Source organism: Anguilla anguilla, chromosome 5 (assembly GCF_013347855.1).
Source record: "Anguilla anguilla isolate fAngAng1 chromosome 5, fAngAng1.pri, whole genome shotgun sequence".
Lineage (NCBI taxonomy): Eukaryota > Metazoa > Chordata > Actinopteri > Anguilliformes > Anguillidae > Anguilla > Anguilla anguilla.
Genome location: NC_049205.1, coordinates 42,776,952 through 42,800,950, shown reverse-complemented (window position 1 = coordinate 42,800,950; position 23,999 = coordinate 42,776,952). Strand labels below are relative to the sequence as shown.

Sequence of the window (23,999 nt, the reverse complement as noted above, 5' to 3'; positions counted from 1 at the left end):
TTGGTTGAGCTGAAGAGGCCACAGTCAACAGCAAAGCTACCAATGAAAGCAGCAGCAGAGGAACACAGGAAAATGGTCTCGGTGGCAAGTGCTAACTCGGGGGGTGAATGATTAGGCTTCAGCTGACAGGGGGCTTCACCTATACATGACAAGTTTGTCATGCAAATTTTGTTAATAAGATACTTATGGTAAACTCACTATTTACAGGCTCAAAACATAACTACAGCTGCAATGCTGCACAACCCTACTACTTCCTTTCAGTGCAGACAAAAGGAAGACAAAGGTTGCTGCATACTGTGCTTCTAGGGATCTAAAAGAACATTTCCAGTGCCCTCTGTTAGTCCTTGCCCTCCACTGAAGGCCAGTTTGTCCTCACTTTCATACAGGCCATTAAATTTGTCCCCTGCAGCCTGCTTCACAAGTCTGTCTTAATGATCCGTGGTCCATGATCCATTTACACATATTGAACCTATATTGATATGTCATGAGATTAGCACGCTGTAGCTGGCTAGTTTTTCCAAACCATTTTAACTCACATAATGGCACAGATGACACATACTTTTCTCCTGAAAATGACCAGCAGAAAATACCCAGTTTCCAAATTATTGACAGTACTGTCATCCAACAGCGCTGATGTGTGATCCGCCGCCCTGATAGGAGATCTAGGATCTGGTATTCTCGCGCTAACTCTATACTGACTGAATGGAGTATACTGATTCTAGATCAGTTAGTTTCTTGTTGTTTCTTGCCATCACATGATGCTGTTCCTGATGTTTAGGCAGCACTTGTCTTGGCAGTACAAGAATTCAATCCTGGCGCACCGCAGAAGTTACATATTGCAGGAAACCCAGAACTGACAGAAAGATATACAGAAAAAGTAACACGTCAATGACAATGACTTTTTGTTTACTTGATGACAAGGCTGAGAGAGTCAGATGAACAGTCCAATGACCAATGTATCGCTGAGGATGTTGCGAGTTTAGAGCACTACACAGTGCTAAGGGGGTGGAGAGGCAATATGTGCCCCAACCACAGAGTTCAAGTATTCGTTGGCAGTCATACTACCCCATTAAACTGAAATTACATTATGACTTGCAGGTTTTCCTTTTCAAGCAGTTTTATCATTTCTTAGAAAAATTCAGCTTCTCTTTTCCGACTAAGGATTTCTCTAAAAAGTTGTGTTAGTCATAACAATACGTGTATTTTCTTACTAGTCTGCATACCTCAAGCAAGTCAATTTAGGTGATCACTGAACTGGCATTGTGAAAAAATTACTAATTATCAGTACTTGACATTATTACTTATTATTTGACTTTTTGTAAATTATTAACAGATGTTTACTGGATCAAGGCCTGTGTCAGGCATCTACTCCAACACGGAGGAGCCACAGTTTAGACTGAAATGAGCACCAACTGTTCTATCAGGGCCATGGCTCACTAGAAATTATCATCAAAAGAAATGCTTGAATTTTATGGAGAAACACATTAAGAAAACGCACTTTTGCTCTGTAGACTATAAGCAACTAAATCCCTCGGAATGGAATGGTATTTAAAATTTCACTACTGTGCCCAATGGAATGAGAAAGAAAACAAAATTAAAACACTGCCTTCACAGCAGATAAAGTTTCACACGCTAAAGGTAAAGGCAACAATAAGGTGAACTTTACCTCGTTTTCCTAGGACTGGGAAGTGTAGGATTCCTATAAAAGTTTTACTGCTCGAAGTGCGAATAGCTGAGTGCACCCTCCCAGTGGAAAGCTACCATTAATGCTAGTTTATTCTGTGCTGAATGGTACAGTGGGCTAAGTGAGCTAAGCAACCACAGTTTTGAAATAATCTAGGCTTATATCAAACTTTGACTGGCTAATCATCCAGCACTATGCTGGTAATTCTGCTCCATATGGAGCCAGATTGCGAAGCACTAGGATTCTAATCTGTAATTAGCGAGTGTGTGGAGTGGAGATATACATGTAGGCTAATGGCCCCTGGCTAAGGACAGCAGCGCTCTGGACAGCTGAAACAATCCAACACATTTGAGCAGAGAGTGAGTATCAAACGTAAAGGGACAGCTTACGGAGTTGTTTTTTTATTATTTCAGTTTTACTGTATGTGTTGCAACTGGCCCAGTTTTTGTACTGGAGTTTTAAACACGCCACATTTCATATTATCTTGAGTTTTAAGCCAATTCGTCCCTTCAGAACAGTGACCATAATAAGTAGACTAAATGAAAAAGATTCAAGATACAAATAACCAGTAAAAAGCTATTCTTTACCACAAAACAGACGTAAAAGCACACATACTCTAGTCTCAGTTTTTTTTTTTTTGGTAAGCACAATTACCCTGCATAGGAATGATCTTACAGTATCCTCCCTCTCTGCTTGCAGACAGCCTTTTTCAAAACCAATTATTAAAAACAAGTAATAGATTTTACAGTATGTTATCACTTACTTCAGAGAAGTTAAAGTCATACCAATTGCGGCCTAGCTCCATCAAGACTAGTATTAAGCGCTACGCTGGCTGAGGAGCATTGCTTCAAGTGCATTTGACAAATTCCAGCAATTAATGCCATGTACAGTACCGCAAATGATTATAGCACTTTAAACTCGCATTGATTACCCGGCAAACAGATTGGCCTATCAATAACTGTGGCAGGTTTTAACATGGTGTTCCGGTGAAAATAATGGCCTCCATTAAACATTTGAGAAAGCATTATAAGAAACAGACTGAGGGAGAAAATGACAGCTTGAACACCCACTGACGGCTAACAGCTGAAGAGATAAAATGCTCCACATCACTGTAAAATGAGCGGCCATCACTGCTCCTACTTCTGCGAGACAATGGAATGCAGGGAAAGCATTTACACAACCAAAGCTTTTTCCAATATCACAGCATGCACAATAGCACGAAAAGAAACTTGAGGGGTATATCATCGATATACAGTAGTCACTATGCAGTCCACCTCTAGCTTTGTGTAAAATTGTGGTAAAACTAACTTGTCCAGTAAGATTTACAAATTAAAAGACAACTGAAAGGAGGAAAGGTAAAACATTGTCTAAATAAACTTACCTTAATAACAATAATAAAAAAATTATTCATAATAATAATAATAATAATATTCCATCAGCAGTGATAGTCAGACAATGTGAATCTGTGTGTGTTGAGCAGATGCACAGATGCACAGGCTCCTCTTTAATAAGAGGCATCTGTGACAGGGGCAAGGCACACTGACGGTTCATTCCAGTGATGTTAGCTTGCTATCACGCTAAAGTGCTACAATGCAGTTCATTTCAGTGATGTTAGCCTACCATCACGCTAAACCAATACATTTAATCTCAGTAATGTTAGCGAACCATCATGCTAAAGCGATACAATACATTTAATTTCAGTAATGTTAGCATACCATCACGCTAAAGTGCTACAATTCACGGCATTTCAAACGGCAAACCTCATTCAATCAGTCGCAAAGTACATCAAGCATATGTCTCTGGTCACTTAATCCTTGTGCTTTTAGTGCACACTGCCATTAAGGCAGGCAACCTTAGAATAAGATGAAGATAAAGTTAAAAGGCCGGCTGTACTAAATTCTTTATTTAATAATTATTCCAAAATGATTTCGGGGCCAAGCGTTACTTAACATGTAGGCACGCAAGAGGGACTGAGCTGATAACGTTGCACAACATTGTCTGTCCTACATTATATCTAAATGCCAGATGGCCACCTGATCCTAAACAGACTTAACCTGCTCTGTGTGTTTACTGGTCCTGGATCAGACAAGCCACCCGCTGTCTTGAATAGTCTATATTCCTTCTGTCAATTCCTTACTTCCTTTCTGTCAAAAACAAGCAAGGAAATGAAAAATGTACAACGCACATTTGTTTAGTGCAATGGATTCTGGGGTGGACTCCTTAGGTCTACTGGGAGCCACTACTTAAGAAAGGTCTAGTTCATTTAATACCATAAGAAAGACTTTCCTAATGGTAAAACTTTAACATATTTTGCGCAATACCGCCTAAAATGTAGCGAGAACGGTGTGAATCATGTCATCCAGCGCAAAGCTGAATCTAACTTTAGATGATGACAATAACCCCCAATGGGAATGAAAACAGGCACAGAACACAAATATATATCTTAGATCTATTTTTATTACTGCCACAGACTGCGGGGATCACTTAATCGACATATTATTCCAAAATAAGACAGATTCGTTCGTCATATCTCATTGCGCCGCATGGTAATTAACTCAATCCGCTTCTCATAAATGCATTTTCCATTAAGACAGTCTGAAGTGTTTATTCCCTTAACAGTGGATTGAAACGGCTGAATGGGCAAGAGGTTTCCCATCTGGGAACCACATAACATCTCACTCTGTTTGCGCGAGGGCATGTTTCTCTTGCCTTCGCTAGTTTTCGAGAGCCATGTCGTGCTCTGCAGCCAGCGGAGGCTACCCTGGCTGCTGCGGAACCGTGGGGCGGGGACAACCCGGGGTTCCGCGGAAACTCGGAAATGGAAGAGCCGCTTGCTATTCTTATCTCCCAAGGAGGGCAGAGCAGGGCCTTTGTCTGCAGCGAGCTAATTATTCAACCCACTGAGGTTTTCGCATAGCTGGGAGACGACTCTCCTTCTCCCCCTTCATTTTCCTTTATTTGCCCCTGAACTTTGGGGGCACAAATAGTGCCAAATACAGACCAGCAGCAAGAGAGCACACAACGGGGGATATCTGATTAAGTACGAGAAAGAGAGGAAGGAATTAGAGGGGTCATGTTGGGAAAGAAATTGACAGAGTACCTGTGTTTCTTCTTCACACAAGACACACAGCGAAAAGAAATATGGCTTATGTAACAGTGCGGGGGGAATATAAAAGCAATATAAAAGGAGAACGGCACTCTGAACAGTGTGGGATTTGTGTCTGTTTGGACACACCAAGCCCTTATCGATCAACATTGTATGGGCTATGCACTGGCACCACAATTATTACTGTAGCTGTCACGTAAATGTTTATTTTCTAAAAAAAAAAGAAATGTCAATAAATTTAATGTATATTTTAATTTATTACAATAAGATATAAGTGGCAGTGGGTTGTGCCTCAGGTGGGTATGGTACAGAACATTACATTACATTTATTTGACTTTATGCTTTTATCCAAAGCAATGTACAGTAAGTGCATACCAAATGTCACAAGAATAACTACAGAACACTGGTCCGATTCTCATCAAGTTTCAGTTATCCATAGCCATGAACATCAAGCCTAGTTCATGCACTAAGCATAGGCTAAGTCAGTAAAACTATGTCAAGTCAAACTAGAAGTGAGGACGGATATGATAGAGCTACAGCATCAAGATGACAGTACAAGTGCAACACAAGTGCTAGATAAAGAAACAAGTGTAACATGAAAGTGCTAGAAGATCAAGATACAAGCATACAAGTGATATGAGTGATCTTAGGTTGGGAGTAAACCTGAAGAGGGGTAGCATTAGACTTAGTCAAGGTAAAGTCTGAAGAGCTGCGTCATCAGACCATGGTACAATATGGGCAGGGACTGAGTGGTTCATAGAAGAATGGGAAGTGCGTTCCACCACTGGGGAGCTAGGGTGGAAAAGCTCTGTGGTCAGAACGTGCGAGAACCATTCAAGCGGATGGAAGGAAGTGCAAGTCGCACCGCTGCAGCAGAGTGGAGCGGTCGAGGTGGCGTGTAGGGTTGAATTATGTCCTGAAGGTAGGCAGGGGTTGTCCTGGTGGCTGCAGAAGCCATTGGAGTGACCTCAGCAGGGGTGGTGATATGTGAGAACTTGGAAACTATGGAAATTACCATAGTCTGGTCAAGTATCTGGGTGAAGTACCCGTAAGCACTTAACCAAAATTCTTTTTGGTTTGATTATTGGGAAAGGAAACATGGCTTTCATTCACATCCCCCAACCTTTCCTCCTAAGTATACTGATACGTATGCTGCACCACGTTGATCTGATCTAATAAGGCTGCATAGTTACCAGGGTTGGGGTTGATTTCATTTTAATTCATTCAGTTCAGGAAAGGAACTGAAACTGGAATCATGAATTAAAAATACCCGTAATCTCTATGGGGATTTGTGAATGAATAAATTAGATTTAAAAACTGATTTCAAAACCCTGAGCCACTCAAGAGTGCCACTTCCTGTGGTTTGTAGGACTTTTTTCTCCATTAGTTAAAACTGGGCAAAAACAGTCATTTAACAGGCCATCAAAATGGGTAAACTAGTTTTGACCCACTGGAGATACAGCTGTCCTCTCTCTCGAGTTGGGCACTGCTTCGCTAGAGAAGGTATGGGCCGAGAGAAAGATATGATAACTGAGCTTCATAAAAGCTGATGACAGTCATTCACTTACACTACTTTAGTATTACCGCAGCACTAAAACTAAGTTAGAGAATGATATAACACCAGGTCCTGATATATTAGGTATGTGGTTTTTCTTTATGTGGTATTCAGTCCATAATGTAAGATGCTTTCATACCATATATGTATGCACAAATACATATACAGTACACACACACACACACACACATGCACACACACACACACACACACACACACACGCATACATGCTCGAGACAGAGCTCTATTTGTCTTATGACACAAGTACACAAACATGGATATCCCATTTGCCCTCTGTTTGTGTCCGTTTGATAAACTGTTTGTTTGAGAACACTTCCCCATTGCGGCCTCTTTCGGGTTCTCGTGTAACACGACGGCCCGCGTTAAACTGGCTGACCTGCAAAGCACCCGGCGGAGTGGGAGTACTGTATTACAGCGAGGGCAACGGGCCTTCGGTGGGAGCGCGGGGGAAAACGCGCTGCTGTAAAATCCACAGCCACGTCCCTCTAATCCAGTCCCTCAGACGTGCGTCAGCAGGAGGGAGCCGAACAGACGGACTGCCGAGTGGACCTCGCGTAGATATTTGGTATGTAATGTGTCCCTGTCCCTCTCAGCGACAGGCACCGGCGTGCGTCCATCCCAAATATGGCCTGGGGAGGCTGGACACTGAAAGAGAACACCGACCCCCCCCCCCCCCCCCCAAACCCCCCCGCCCCCCACAGTGCGCCCCCGCCCCTCGTTTCAGCACGTGTTCAGATTTAATCATCCAGCTCTCGCCGCCGCGCTTTAAGAGCTGGAACAGCTGTCCTGCTTTCATCGCAGCGAGCGGAGACAATGCTCTGCTGGTTGCTAGGTGACCGTTGCTCTGCACTACAACTACAGGAACAGTGCGGCACACTGGTGAAAAAGGTCCTTATACTCGATTCTAAAGGGATGCTCATACTGGCATCTGGTCAGGCCAAGCACCATATACAATGTGAAGTGCCATTAATCAGCATTAACATTAAAATACATGCTTGGGGGTGGGGCGGGGGGGGATAAAATATCTAGCTAAATTTTTTGTCAAATATAAAGATCTAAGGATTTTGAAGCAGGCACTTAACATGCTTAGTTTTCCCTTTTAAAATATAAAAAGTATTTATACATCGGATATGAATTTTTCTCCAGAATGCTAAAAAGTCCTTATCAACGGCCCTAGAAAGTGGATTTTCCATTACCAGAAGCCATTTCCTAACCAGCGTGCTAGCTTCATTTTTGGGGGTGGAGTGTTATGGTACGTTGTCTTGTGGAAAAGAATGATCAACGTACCACCACATTCCTGATACATCACAAACACGTTGATACAACAATGTAATGCCCCACAGGCCTGCATAATCTTACTCTAATTGAGAGAAAATTTCAATGATATTTCATTTCCTCTGGGAATTCACTGGGTTAACATATGCTACCGTGCCACATCTGGCATGAAGTGAACCCTCCGCTCAGCCAAATCTTCAGCCGCTATGAACAGTCAAACTGCAACGCTGCTGAGTCTCTTTTCAGCATATCAGCGTTACAGCACTAGATCCAATGCTGTAAGAAACCAACAAGCCAAAGACACTGTACGGATATAACTAATTCATCTACTGCGATCGCTCTTAATGTATTCAAGTGAAAAACCTTTTTTCTTATACAGGCAACAAAGGCTGAGGCGTGGTCACATGCTTTATGCATCTCCTGTAAAGGCTTTCTCTGCTACAGAGAAGAGGGAATGCTGGACTCCACATGGACTGGCTATCTGAAATCAGTGGAGAGACTGTGTGGGTCTGCAAGAGCAAGAGGAAGCATTAGAGGACAAGGGAGAGCAGAGGAGAGAAAAGAAGAGAAGAAGGGAGGCAGGAAGAGAGGTAGATCGAGGGAGAGAGAGATAGATTGAGGGAGAGATAGAGAAACAGAAATGCGGGGGAACACATAAATAGGTAGTGTATTCTCTTGCTCAATCTATCTCTCTCACTCTCTCTCTCTCACACACACACAAACACAGGCACAAATACATACACACACCCTACATACTAGAGCCCTTGCGGCGTATGCAGACGGCGAGGCACACGCCTGCACGCTGGCCAGGGGAGCAGCTGCGTCTGTGCGGTCACACAGCCTCAGAGCTCGGCAGAGCCGGGCGTTATGTAAGAGCGCAAAGCTTTTCTCCCACTCCCAGAGCACTGTGGGAAGGACAGGGCCCGTCCCACCCTCCTGCCCTGCTGGGGGGATCTGGGGAGAAGGCACCTCATTTAACGTGAGCTAACGGCTCACGCTGCATTTAATCCCAGAATACTCTTTGTCCTTTTCTTTTTCAGGAGAGAGTATTGTGTATTAATAGTAGGTGTACTGTATAGGACATAAATTCAGGTTTTTATGTCAATGCAGCAAAATATGAATTTGGAAAAGAGGGAGAGAGAGAGCGAGAGAAAGAGAAAGAGAGAGATTAAGGTCAGCTTTGGCTGTGCAGACAGGACCCGATGCCTGCCGTAGTCAGTGAAGAGAGCACTAAAGCCATGGGCAGTGTGCTGAAACAATGGCAATGCAGTGCTGTTACACAGGGGCCACACTAATGAGGGGCCACACTATGAGGGGTCGCACTGATGAGAGGGGCCACATTAATCAGGGGCCACACTGATAGGGGCCACCCTGATGAAGGGTCACATTGATGAGGGGCCACACTGATGAGGGGTCATACTGACGACAGGGGCCACACTGATGAGGGGCCACACTAATGAAGGGCTACATTGATGAGGGGCCACACTAATGAGGGATCACACTGATGCCATGGGCCACACTGATGAGGGGTCACACTGATGAGGGGCCACATTGATGAGGGGCCACACTAATGAGGGATCACACTGATGAGGGGCCACACTGATGAGGGGCCACACTAATGAAGGTCCACACTGAGGAGGGGCCAGGCAGTACAAGCCTGGAAAGGTAAGGCCTCTGCTCACAGCTGTAGAGTAGGTGAAGCCAACATAGTTTTCCTTTCAGATTCCCTGATTGGCCTGAAGCTGTTCTCTGAGGTAATAAAAATGTAATTTTCTCTCACTCTCACACACACACACTCTCTCCCTCTTAGCGATAAAGCGTTCAGCGCATTGAAGCGGGCAGTTGGGTTGGGCCTGGGGACTGCAGAGTAAAACAAGCAGAGGAGATTGTGTTCTCCCTTCTATTCCCACCACAGTAAATGCTAATAAATGCAGGTGACTGCAGCAAAACCAGCTCTCACACGGGGCACGGCATACTCTCTTTATAAAAATCTGCCATCTCCAATCCCACCCGAATTTGGAACGTCCAATTTACAAACTATGTTCGTAATGTCCAGTTCCAAACTAGGAACTTGCGGTTCTCCTCCGAAACATACAGTGCCAGCCAGCTGCTTTGTTTCACACTGCAGCCACAAACTGCACACGCAGAGTGGGGGTGGAGGAGACCCAATGATACACTTGCGCGCAGAGCGAGCAACGGGCACCCGGATAGCCAACAGGGGTCATGCAAGCAATGAACACTGCTATCCCTGTCGACTGAATATATCCTGACTGGATATATCCTTCACACATATCCCTTGAGTGATACAAAGCCAATTGTGCTCCACCCCTGCACCAGCATGGGTTGGATTTGATCCAAGAACATGGTGCTCACTCATGTGTGGCATTTACTGAGTGGGCTACCCAGCAGCTACCATCCTCTCTTTCTTGAAGTTGACAAAACCGGTTGCTAATTTAAAACTGAGTCAAATAAGCAGTTGAAAGGGTAGAATGAAATCAAAGCAGAACTAGTGCAAATGACAGTTTCTCAACAGACCGCCTTAGATCTGACGAGCCAATAACAAGGCGGCTGACACCTGTCCACATCTCTGTCCCCAGCGGACACCCCAAGGACGTCACTAGTCACCTTCGCTTTGCGGTCCATGGGTCTGGCTGATACCAGCAGTGGCCATGTTGCGGAAGTCCGCGGCTTTCCCCGCGTGCACGGTGGGTGAACGTCAGCTGCGAGGCGTGGCGAGACCCCGCCCTCCCGCGTGCGCCGCGTTTCCGAGGGGACGGCGGGCCACAGCGCTTCTGGCAGCGGGCCTGGTCGGGTCCCTGATCTGATTAATGTGGCTTGTTAAAGCGGCGGTGCCTTTCTCCCGACCGGCTCCACGTCTCTGGCCAAAACTCTGCCGCGATCCATCACCGCTGCCCGGTCATCCGTGCCCCCATAACAAACACCTCTATCGGCCTCCCGCTACGAGCCGCGTCCACATAACCTCCACAACGCCTGAGTGCCCACCTCCGCCGCCGTTTATGGGCTCTGATCGCTCAGCCCACCGGAGACACGGGGACGCCCTGCCAAAATATTTATTAATGCGAGCAAGAGCGTAACGGAACAGGAGCCTCGCATATGATGGAATTGTTTCCAAGGAGCTGGCAGGGTGGGGGAGGGGAGCATAACTGCTGTCCATCAATCAGGGCCATCATAAACACAAACACCAAGCTCAACTGCCCAGAGCGGTCAGTAATCAACCCGTCATAAACCCAAACACTAAACCTAGCCCCGCCTCCCAGTCAATCAAGATCAATACCCAATCATCCTAAAGAAACACATTTTTATCGACTTGCACTGAAAGACCTGGCAGGCTGGTAGAGTAGTATTGCACAGTGGAAGAGGAGCCATACTACTACATATCACAATCAGTACCGATCATCAACCCTGATAGGGCTGTGCTGTACAGTATGGAAAATCCCATCCGATAAGGCTGTGCTGTACAGTATGGAGAAGCCCAACTGATAGGGCTGTGCTGTACAGTATGGAGAATCAAATCTAACAGGGCTGTGCTGTACAGTATGGAGAAGCCCATCTGATAGGGCTGTGCTGTACAGTATGGAGAAGCCCATCTGATAGGGTTGTGCTGTACAGTATGGGGAAGCCCATCTGATAGGGTTGTGCTGTACAGTATGGAGAAGCCCATCTGATAGGGTTGTGCTGTACAGTATGGGGAAGCCCATCTGATAGGGTTGTGCTGTACAGTATGGAGAAGCCCATCTGATAGGGCTGTGCTGTACAGTATGGAGAAGCCCATCTGATAGGGCTGTGTTGTACAGTATGGAGAAGCCCAACTGAGAGGGCTGGGCTGTACAGTATGGAGAGGCCCATCTGATAGGGCTGTGCTGTACAGTATGGAGAAGCCCATCTGATAGGGCTGTGCTGTACAGTATGGAGAAGCCCAACTGAGGGGGCTGGGCTGTACAGTATTGAGAAGCCCATCTGATAGGACCGTGCCGTACAGTACACCACCCTGCCTGGGCAGCAGGCTGCATCTCCACTTGCCGGCCTAACAGCTGGGATGCATTTTGGGGGGGGGGGGGGGGGGGGGGGGCTCTGTGCTTTCTGCACAAGCACATCGCCGCCCTGCATGCCACATACGCGCCACTGTCAGCTGTTTCAGAAAACAATCTGGCTGCTGAGCTGTCATGTGCAGGGGGGGTGCATAATGCATCCTTTCCAGGGCACGTGCAGCGATAATCAGCAGCCAGCATCATCCCAGTCCCCGCCCTCCGCCGATTCCACGTCCCTTACATCAGCGTCATAAGTATGCTGGATCGGACATGAAACTTTAATGTTGTGGCGAGCGGCATCTTAAATTATGCATGCAAATCTATTTGCTTGGCTGATGTGGGAAAAAGGTAAAGCTGTGACAGGAAGTTAACCGCTTCTGTCCCGATCTGTGCTCAGCAGGATTATGTGTGCTCTGGATGCTAAAACAGTACTATTGATGCTTGTGAGACATTCAGTGAAAATAATAACCCTTCAAGGTATAAGATCACTAATAGGTGATTAGAATGTTCTTAACTGAACATTCTAAAGCTGATGTAATAATCACTACTGGTTACTGAGGGCAACTTACTCCTCAATGGGTTAATGTCATAATATACATGTATATGCTCTGAATAAAATAAAAATTTCCACTTGGATGTAGAAGGAAATGTTAATATTTTGGATTTCCGCACACTGGTGTACACTGATGCATCTGTGAAAAAGTCTGATAAATCGGATTTTAGAAACTAGAACTTTGTATTCAATTTATATATACATTACATTCTCAATATACAGAATATACATTATGTCAGAACTACTTAAATTCTTCCAGGGAGGACATTGGTCATTTATAATTCATATTAATAAAGCAGCAGCACCAAGGTACAAGAAAAGTAAACAGAAACAAAACACAGTGCACATGCTGAAGTTTCCAGGTGGTTCAGCTCACCATGATAACCTGTACCACGGCTTGGTAGTGCACACTTCTCTATGCATGTTGCATGCAGGGGGAGGTACCTTGCAGTTTGTACTGTCCTTATTTACAGAAAAACTCTCTGTACCTTCACGCCTTTTAGGCCATGGGCAGAGATTCAGAGTGACAGACACCATGATAAGAGATTCAATGTTATTACAGAGAGAGAATTTCTTTCCCTCTCATTATTTCTTGCTCCATTTAGCAAGTGCTTGTCCAGTAAAATCAGACTCTTCCCTCATGTAGTTAATGATACATTATCTTGTCATTACTGGCCACATATACAGTAGCAGGGGACACAGAGCTACTGTACCTTTAGCCTTTTACTTTTTACCCGTTTTAGTTAACAAGACGATGCTGTAAGCATCTCTGATGAGAACTTTTGCTAGGTTTTCAATAACAGATGTATACAGGTGGATGCACTTCATATGTTTGATTTAAATAGCCTTTTAGTTCTGCATCAGTGCCACCCCAATAAACAGACACTGATTACCATTATCAGAATAAAGTATAACCATCTCAGCCAATACCCATTATGTTATTCGATACTTGACAGTTGTTTAATTGGTATAGAGCCCTTATACTCTGTAAATATACCTTACTGCTCCAACATTTTTCCTGCCTTGCCAAATCATGTTCTGCATACACAATCTTATCACCCACATTTTTATTTTATTTATAAGAATAGGAAAGACTTATTTGCTTATTCACATACGGCTTGACTGGCATTAACAACAATTACATGAGGAATTTCAGTATATTTCAATTTGTATGATTATACTGCATCAATCGTAGTAAACGATAGAAATTTAAGCTTGGAAAGATCAAGCAACAAAGGCCATTCACAAATATATAGCTATTCTTCAATTGCTAAATAAACATAAAAAAACACTAATGAAATACAGTTGCATTTTCTGTCAAACATGAATGTGAGTGTTATTCCACATTAAGGGCATAACCTACAGGCAAATGTTAAAACCTCAGCGTGTCCATCAGTGTGAGCTAATGTGTGCATGCCAGAGCAGACGAATGACCTCGAAAGCCCCCAAGCATATTTCTATCAATTTCGCCATAGTTTTCAGGAGACCATCAAGTGAAGCGTCCATCTTAGTAAAACCAATCTAGGATGTCAACCTGTGCTTTAAAAGCAGCCCTTTACATAGACCTTACCCGCTAGGTGTATACAGTCTGTATTCCTTCCGGAACATTCCGACACCTTCTTTTGGGCTATATAGGCACGCAGTATAAATATTAGGCACGCAGTACAAATGAAAATGTCCGTGGTCCCAGCTTCAATGGTTTTACAAGCACCAGAGCTGAAATCAGCCCTGTTCACATACACTACAATATCATAAAAAGGGTCCTGTTCACTTTTTGGAAAAATAGCACTGTTCTGGGATCAGCTTCTGCCCAGCTTACAGCAAAGGCTCACCATAACTACAGTCACTATAATGACAAAGTTATAACTTCAACAGTAATAAGATCACAGACAGCAGGAAATGCTCAGACAGGAAATGAAGCCTTATCCTTACCTCAATGAGGAAGTCTCCGGTTCTGAGTCCCGCCTGCCAGGCGACCCCACCCTCGTCCACTGACTCCAGGTACTGGAGGGCAGGGAAGGCTGGGGTGGGGGTGAACTCCTCGATGGGTGTGTCGGCTTGGGGGTAGCAACCGAAGCCAGAAAGAAGCCAGAGACAAACAGGGTGTGATTAATGCTGGGGTGCAAGTTCACAGTTAGGGCCAGTGCTTTCACAGAATAGAACCACAACCGCCAAAAGTGGAGGCAAGGCTCAAATGTGCTCAGGGCTTGGCTTCTAAAGTAGCGCAGACTAGTATACATGGGTTTGCAGTAAGAGGCATGGGCAAGGTGGGGATTTTATGAATGTGCTCTGAACAGAAGGTTGTGTTTCAAAATGAATCCTCATCCCAAAGGCTGGAGCATATTACGTATCCAATAAAAAAGATGGATCTGTGTAATGATCTATTGATTCTGTGTTGGACAAATGGGCAATGTGGCCCCTTCTGCATGCTCCTGTTTATTTACGAATAGCATCAGACACTGGGAATCAGTGTCTGATGCTATTCTTATCACTGGGCTGTCAAGATGATATGATGGCCTACCACAGCTTCCCCACCACACCCTAAATCCCAACCGCCACCACCACCACCCTAGACAATGATATTCAGATTTTGTCCTCTTGGCTGCAGGAAACCAGAAACCAGCGGTGACAAATGACAATTCCAATAAATCACTCTTTTACTCTCCGGCTATCAAAACAAGGGGATCACTGGGCCCTGTGGCTGAGTTGGCTACACTGGGCAACTGCAAAGGTAATGCGGGGCAGTCTAAAATATTCTGTTTTATTTTTTTAATTTTGCCATGTCGCATTCAGTTCGACCCTAGGAGGTGTCTCCCCATCTCAAAACAAAAAGCCACAATGACTGCGAGAAAGCAAACATCCCTTTTTTCTCATCCATGGTACTGTATCTGAAATGTGAAGAACTTGTGGATAGTATACCATGAGACACCGCAATGAAAGGTGTATTTTTAGAGTATGGGTTAAACCATGTATGAGATTTAAACAAACGCAACTGATTTTTGAGATGCTATTTATAAAACCAAATGACACAGCACCGTGGGAAGCAAGGGCATTAAGCGATGGTATGAACAGTCACCACACACTTATCCAGCAACATATTCAGTTATCTTTTTAATACTGAAGGAGAGGCGAACATCAATGAGATCTGAACACAAGAGGGGATGGGGGTGGAGGCAGCTCACTTCAAAGCATGTTCTGGTCACCATTAACTATTTCAATTGCATTTCCTTTTAAACTACACACCAGAGTAGATGTTAAAAAGACATCTTATGTGAACTAAAACAACGAGCAAAGAAATTACACAATTTGATTTAACTGATTTCACATTTGGCAGGGTGGGGATCTGAGTCAAATGCAAACACAAAAAGCAAAGAAATAAAAACAGACGCACAAGCCATCGCATGCATTTGTTCATCTTCAATAAAGACGAGGAAACATGCAGCCAGTGGTGTAAGGGGAGAGGAGAGCTGTACTAAACACAGCAAAAGATCGCAGTGGGGAGAAGGAACGGCTCCTTACCTTTGGCCCCCCGCAGCACAAATCCAAACCCCTCATTGTCTTTCTTCTGCAGAACCACGGTCTTCTCGTCAACAACGCAGTCACTGTGGAGAAAATTCCGCGCATAGCGCCCGTTATTACACCCCATCATCCTCATCATGGCCACAGCTGCTCGTCCCGAGTGGAGGTTCATCATGATAGGCGCCGGCCGCCCGGGGAATTAATCATTTATTCAAATTAACACTGTGACAACGCTGCCAGCCCGGCGACCACTTCCCACGAAAAACACCACCACCTCTGCAGCTGAAGACGGAGTTGTCACCCGGGGAACGGCATACGGAGGCCTCATCCGGCGATACTGTGTGACGTTGGAAAGCATAACCGACTAAATAAATGATGAAATCAACGAGAAGAATCTGGGTAGCAAAACAGAATCCCGGCGAAATGCACGCGCAGCACAGACAGGAGCGAAGGCAGCATCAGAGCGCATGCAGGGAGGCTGGGAGGCCGTGCGTGAACGACTGAATGACTGCGAGTTTTCCCGTCATCAGCAGGCTGGATGTGGGAGATTGAGAGGCGCAGTCTGCCTGGATTTGAATGGCATTTTCATTAATTTAATCCTCAACGGTTGAGAAGGATACGTATTACTCGAGCAGACCGCGGGCAGAGTCAGATGAAAAACGAATCCTTTAATTACGATGCTTTCGTCGTTGTCATTGCTCCAGTCTTTATTATTTTTTTTCCAGTAATGCAGTCGGGGGGTTAATATTTTTGGTTTATTCTTTTAAATCCATCGTCCCTGTCCCCCGTCCTCGCAAAGATTCCCGGCGCGGGTAGAAAAAAATAGTGTCAAAGAGCAGAAGCTTGTTTTTCCTGAACCAAAATCTCTTGCGCTCCCTTTCTCTCTCTCTGGCGACCTGTTCAGTTCTGCACGCTGCTTGCAGCCCATATGATCGTTTTGACAGCCCACTCAGCTAATAGCGAGCATCTTGTCTCAGCGTCAGCAGCCACGCTATCCCCCAGCGATGCGCGTTTACATAACTCAATTTAGAGTGAAAAGCGCGCAAAACAATCAATCTAAAAGTAAACAAGTGAAAACGTAAATATGAATTAAACTGTAGGATTAATAAAAATGAATGGGGACCGCACATTGCATGGAAGCTCATGGAAAATCCCAGAACATATCGCGAATATCTTGACTTAAGATATAACATGGATGATAGACTACATGATATTGCTTTAAGCTTATTCTTACAATGAAGTATATCACAACATGCATACTGTTCTGAACGGGATCCTTTTAAATTAAGAAACAGAATTTTCTATTTAGACACGGCAACCAATGAGCTCCACGCTGCCATAATATCAGTGGGATTTACATTTGTCTGAATGTTGCCATTTTCGTAGTGCTAAGAAAATCATAAGTCGTATTTGCATATCAGTATATCACAGAGGTGATAAAACACAATAACGTTAATCGGAAATCATCCGGTTCAACAAAAATAAGGTTCCCTTAACAAAAAATGACCATTTCAGCTATAAGCACTCATGAACCCCTTCTATAGGAGTTTCTGTAGACTACAACGGACATGGGCAAGATATAGCCAACAAGTGTTTGGTAGCTCGTTGTGATTGCTGTTTTAAGCATGTGGACGATTATCAGTAAATTGTACGACGGGATACTTCGCGCATATTTCCTTTTTAGTATTCCTCCCTACAAAAAAAAAAAAAAAAAGATTATAACGAGAAACACATTTAAATGTAAGTTTTTGTATTCACGTCTTTTTTTTGATGCTGTAGGATTCAATTCAAATGTTTCCTGCGCGGCTGATTAATATTATTACAGCACAATACATTGTTCATTTGTTATCAGATTTATAGTAGCTTGCTAGCCTGATAAATAATTCGTCTTCTAATTATCTGCGGAGCAGCATAGTTTTGGGTTTGCGGCCAGTGTTAGAATAAAACATTATTACTGTCCAAAAATTCTAAGCGGAAACGCGTTTTTGCATGCCATCTTGGTGTGTAAGATTGGTGATTGGTGTGTCCAGTATTTCAACAATTGCTGTAGATTTTGGCCTAGTCATATTTCCTTTCTATAATAGGACTACTGTAGCCTACCCACATAGCCATAGAAGACCAGTGAGCTCCAGCCTGTCTTTGATAGCACTCATGCATTCTGTAATTGCTATTCCTGACTTATTTCGTCTTGATATTTATATAGACATAGAAAGGATCTTTCCGCTCAAAATGACTGAGGTGCTTTACGTACTAGTAGGCATGTTGGAAGTTTGCAGCTCATGTAAAATTAAAGGGGAAACTTCAGTTGGTGAAAAAATCATAATTTTTCTAAAGCGCCTACAGAGCTATGACACTGCACTTAAATTTAAATTCGAGCCTGTTTTAAATACTAAATCCATAATGATATTTTGCCGAGATGTGGCACAAATATCTGTTCCAATACAAACCACTCATATTTTGAAATAGTCCCACATTATTTAAATAGCTATGCTCTGATAGTTTGTAATATATATATTAGTTTTGAAAATATATTCTACTGACATTAAAAATGCACCTGTTTTACGTATTTTACGTAAAACAGCAGACATTAACAAAGCATGCAACGTATGAATTGATCTTATTACATATGTTGGTATTTACTACAATTTAAGAGTGGAAACAGAAATACTGTACAAGCAAATCCAGCAATTTCTCAAAATGGTTCAAGTAGAAAACAATTATGACTCCATCAAAGTCACTGCATCACACTTTAAATCAAGCCATTAACAAATTTAATCTAAAATAAACTATCATTCTGCAAAGCCCTAGCAAATAAATGTAACAGACAATGCAATACCCAGAGGATAGCTTTGAATTTCAATAGGTCTCTTTGGGGAGTCACAGCTCCAGTATATGTAGCTTTGATGGAATCTGTGTACCAAGAACTACATGCTGGGTCAAAGGTATCTTTTCATCTTAGAGGATGGGGCAGCTTCTGTGAAGTGGAGCTTCTATCGTTGGATTGAAGAGCACACCAGTCAGCCGAACGATAAGGTGATAGGATGGAACGCCTGGCAAAGTTTACCCAGATAATGTCCTCCACTCAATCTCAGTCATGCTGTACTGGCTTCTGGTGAAAAAACCGCTGCTTTTACAGTTAGCACAGCTGCTATACAACTCGCACTTGCTATTTTTGTGGTGTTGTGCAATAGATACAGAAGCTTTGCTTTGCTGTAAATGATTAAGTTGTAGTCAGCCATTTCTCTGCAATGCATAAAAAAGGATTTCTGGGGATGTCATGCAGTATTATTGGTCAGGGATGAATGTCTTGCTGTAAAACTTCCTTGAAAAACCTTTAAAAAAATTCACCCAGCAAGATTAATATCCTCTTCTAACCCATCAGTCACCCTTTATGGACACAACAAGCACCGCCCAACCAATGTGTCATCTCACCACAGTGCTTTTTTATAACGTTGCTGAAACAATCTTATAAGACCAAAGGTGAACCCAGACGGCCCCTTTCATAACTTCACGGTAACCTCTTGATATGGAAGGTCAGTGTTTAATTTCATGCACTCCATCACACTCTTGATGCTGAAAAATAACATTACATTTTGGCATTTAGCACTCTTATCCAGAACAACTTACAGCTTAATTCTTTATAGACAGAATCAACTTATACAGCTTGACATTTATACTGAAGCAATTCGGGTAAAGTACTGTGGTCAGGGATACAACAGCAGTGCCCCAGCTGAGACCAAAACTCGTGACCATTGACTTTGAAGCCCACTTTCCCAGCCTACACTGTCACTGTTATATTCCTGCAAAAAGTAAGAGGGAAAGCCCAATAAAAGCATTTTAACTAGGCTGTTAAATGGCATGCAAACATTTTTCCAAACGTTATTCTTGCAGCATGTTTGGTTGAAAGCATCAGAACGTGTATGCCCTGTAATAAGCCTTTCCTCCCCTCCCCATTCAGGTTTATTACTGATTTACAGAAAACCGACAGCCAGGGATGTCCCCTTAGCTGGGCATCGCTGCTCTGACACTTCCACTTTGGCTGACTGAGTGATCTTAATGGCTTTAACATAGTTCATTTCTCTTCAGGAGGGAAACTTGGCTGAGCTCCCTCCCTGCCCCTAGCTAGTATTTCAGTGGGGCTTTCACACGGATGTCCATGACGGTGAGGGAAGCTCAGCCACGGATCTGTGGCACGTTTCCCCTGATGTCATTTCTCCTGTAATCCCTTTCTGGTTCCCGCATCTGAGCCCAGAGTGAGGATGCTGGGAGTGTGGTGTGAGTGTCAGAGGTGGCTGGGTCAGCAGTGCGCCGGGCAGGACGCTCGCCATGCAGTCCTGATCAATCTGGTCACGGTGCTAATGGATACAAAATGGCCGGTTGATAACGAGCTACATACAGCAGATCAAATCAAAGGTAATCTCTGAACACAAAATAGGATTTATATGCGTGAAAGTCCGCTCGTGCAGCCCTTGCATTTATTTGTTACACTAATGAAAGCTTTGAGATAATTGATAAGACGATAGACATACAAAGGCCACACACACAGACACACACAGACACATTCTCTCTCTGTCTCACCCCCCACCAGTAAACTTAAACATAAGCAAAGATTTAGTCAGATCCTCTTCTAATGAAAAGACATCTGATATATTGGGACAAAGGGCAGAAATGAACTTCTGTGGAGCTTTTCATATTCTACCTTTTCCTTAATCACATCCACAGTGACAAATTAATTACTCTTAGTGGAAAATCTGTTGCCGGCAGTGAATGTGACTAAGAGTCAGGGCTCTGTCCACTGATGCTGAGGTGCGTTTAAGTTCAGTGAACAGAGGCGAATGTTTATGGCGAACATGTTTTCTTTGAACAGTTCAATTTGAACGGATTTTAAAGAACGTTCCAAATTGTTTGCATTAAACATAAACAAACATGGCGACGAGAGCGTCTGTACTCACAGCCGCTTCTGTGATCATCGATGATAAAAAAAACAATAGCTAGCTAGCAAATAATAATAACATTGGCTAGCATTAGCAATAACATTATTGAAAAAACTGATCACACTTAAGGGCATCTTAAATTGAAATACCCATCTTGGAACATTTCCCTCAGTCCAGCGTCCATTTTTGTTCGCCGCAAACTACCTTTTCACACCGTTTGCTTATGTTTCGCAAACGTTTGCGGCGAACACAAAGCTAATGGAAAAAAGTTTGAAATAGTTTGCAAACGTTCGCCTTGTTCGCTGAATTTGAACGCACCTCTGGCATCACTTTCTTCTGTGACTTTCCTCAGAGTTTCAAATAAAATTGGTGAATGACACTGCAATCCAGTGTTGGAAAGAGGGCTTACTTACGGCAAATAGCCCCCTGACTGCACTAGGGCAAAATAAATGCACATTGTTTGCACTTCTGGCCATCATACCAAGTCTCTCTTGGAAAAGAGATTTTCATTTCAGCAGGACAAACCTGGTTTCAGTTACAGTATAGCCCCTTGAATTGACCACAAGATCAATAACAACCCCTTGAATGCACCACAAGATCAATAACAACCAAATCAGCACAGGTTATCCATACACTCGAGCAACAAAACCAAAATATTTGCTGAAGGGAATGCTTTGAGGTTTTCAACCTTTTCTGATCCTGGGACCCCCCAGCTAGACTCAAAGGCATCCAGAGGACCTTCATCATAAGTTAAGAAGGGTTATGCTTTTTAAAAAATGTTTTACATTTGAAAATAGTTTCCTAAATATGCATATAGTCATGGTATATCCAGTCTTGCCCTGGACACGCTATAGGGCCTTCAAGGACCCTCTGTTGAAATCCCAGGTTAAAATTATTCCTAAAACGAAAAAATTTGTCTCCCCCTCAACGTTCCCTCTTCTGTACTCTTCCACAGTTTTAACGCGGTGGCAAACGGCATACCCACAAACGCAGCAGAACAGACGCAGTCCCGATTTCTGTTTGAATACACTGGGCCTGTCCTCTGGGTCTCAGCGTTCTTATACGTGCAGAAAGGCCCTGTGATTTTCGCCGTTCCTTAAAGAGGCAGAATGTTTGCAGAGCGACGGCCGCCGCTATGGTCCTTTGATGGGTAATTTATTTCCTGGGATATGAAACTTGGCAAGGAGAATGAGACAATGGCGAGAGAAGGAACAGGATCACAGCAGCAATCAACACCTTGGGACACTGCCTGGGTGACAGACTGCATGAGCTCACACTGGGCGGGGAGAACGCAATAAAATCGGATTGGGTTTCTGGGTTCTTTTTTTGCCGTCGTCGTACTTGCACTCGATCTATCTTCGACCGCTCTTCAGGGACAAAGGAGGGTCTTCGGCAGGAAGCCACTCGTTAGGTTTTCCCTCGTTGACTTTCGGTTAAATCAGGAGGCTCGCCTCTGCCTTTTTTGTAATTCCTTTAAAAGGGTGACGCCTTCAAATCCCAAGGAGACTCCATCGCACAAGGCCTAAATTGAAGGTGATGCCTCGGTCGTACGTCCTCATCTTTGAAATAAAATAAAGCGGTGTGTCTCCTCTCATTTCCTCCCTGTGTGTGACAGTTCCAGCCTTTTAAGGCTTCTGAATGCCAGATGTCCTCTTACCTTACAGATCCAAGGTACTGTAGGGGCCTTGATGGATGGGAGTGGCTTTCATCAGGTGGTATTTTTTATACCATTGACCACACACATATCACATTGGTCCAAAAAGCACAAGAACGGTGAGTAAGCACATTACCCAAGCTGCTCCTGGAAGCAATGTCACATCAAAGAGATATTTACATAACCACTCCTTCAATGGTACTTTGAAGGACATTTCAAGCTCCCATTTCACATTTCACATGATAAAGGCAATAAATGGTGAGGCCTTACCTTGATGCATCAAAGCTGTCATAAGACCCAACTGTGTAGTGTCTGAATAGTTTCCTCCTGTCCGATCTATCAGCTCTGGTTTCTGCGGAGACAAGAGGAGTCAATAATCAATTACTGACAGCAACCCGGTCATCCATCATCTTGATGAATTTTAACCGAGCAAAACAAACAGAATCAATCCGGCGTTTTCCGTGATCGTATCCCACCGGAACGGCGCTAATTTGCGGGACCTCCGTGCTGCTGCAAAGCGTCAATTACCAACTCCCAGAGCCAGGAGCTCTGGGTCTTTCCCCCTCTCAGGTTTATTGTCACCCATTGTGCGTGTAATACCAGTCACCTCTTTTGTCTTCATCAAGAAGCAAAACTGTTCTGAATGAGAATCGTTTCATGGGCTTTAGGGCGCAGCTTGGCCGAGTTTTGGGCTGCCAACGGACTTAATAAGCACCGGCTCGTTGGACCTAGAGTCAAATCAGTCATTCACCTCCACATTTTCACACTGCTTGGTGTACTGCAGGGGGCCCTACATATACAGTAGTACATGTTCAGATATTCCCATTTTCCAAAATTACGTCACGACTATACAGTAGCAACACTGTCTAGTTTTATTGATGCAGTGGCCTTTAAAGCCTGAGTACCGTGCAGCTAACCATCCTGAGTCAACAAACTGCTGGAAACCCCCAGAAGATAATGCTGTACTCTCTTTAAAACATACAGTGAGAGGAACCGCAAAGGTAAAGCAGAGGAGCCGCCTTTTAAGGAGACCAGGACACTTGACTCCCACACACAGAACAGAAAGCTGCAGCAATTGATATTCAAGAGTGGCTGGGAAGTATAAAACGAGAAAATAATATGCGACGCCCTGAGGAAAATTAAAAATACCCAGCGCTCATTTATGACATCAGTGAAAACAGAGCACAGGAAGTGAAAGAGTAACCCCATCAGAGCACGGAAGGGAGGAGAAAAAATAAGAATGTGTTTCCATGGTAGTTGGCTGCATCACATGACCCAGTTCATCCACGACACAATTAAGTACACAGTAAAATGTCTGCTGTTACTTCAACTCTTAACAGATGACAATTGGTTCCACATTCCAGAGTGGGACCAAGTGTTATCTGTTAAGACTTGAATTAACACTGGAAATTTTTCTGTGTAGGTATGACATCAAAACAAAAACGCCACATTGCGCTGTGATGCTTCGTCCTGTGGTCTTAGTGTCCACGTTACCCATTTTGAAACATTACACACTCTATGTTCAAGAGGAAACCCCCCACCCCCCCAGTTGCAGTTCCAGTTGCCAAGAAATTATTTCAGACCCCGCGCGCATTGAGAAATTCCCTAGCGCTGACACCGCGTGCTGAGCCAGGGCCTCGGAAAAAGGC

General features: G+C 43.9%; 1 protein-coding gene across 2 annotated transcripts in view; it reads right to left on the bottom strand.

Moving 5' to 3' along the window:
* The window catches only part of LOC118226851 (SH3 and multiple ankyrin repeat domains protein 3-like), a 156,642-nt gene that overhangs the window by 18,264 nt on the left and 114,379 nt on the right, over nucleotides 1-23,999 (bottom strand). The window contains exons 14-16 of one of the 2 annotated variants that reach the window (XM_035416809.1): nucleotides 22,621-22,702; nucleotides 15,763-15,845; nucleotides 14,176-14,321 (exon numbers count right to left, since the gene is read on the bottom strand). In XM_035416809.1, coding sequence (XP_035272700.1) covers nucleotides 14,176-14,321; nucleotides 15,763-15,845; nucleotides 22,621-22,702 — 311 coding nt within the window. The remainder of the gene's footprint in view (nucleotides 1-14,175; nucleotides 14,322-15,762; nucleotides 15,846-22,620; nucleotides 22,703-23,999) is intronic. The other variant, XM_035416810.1, reaches the window with a different exon arrangement.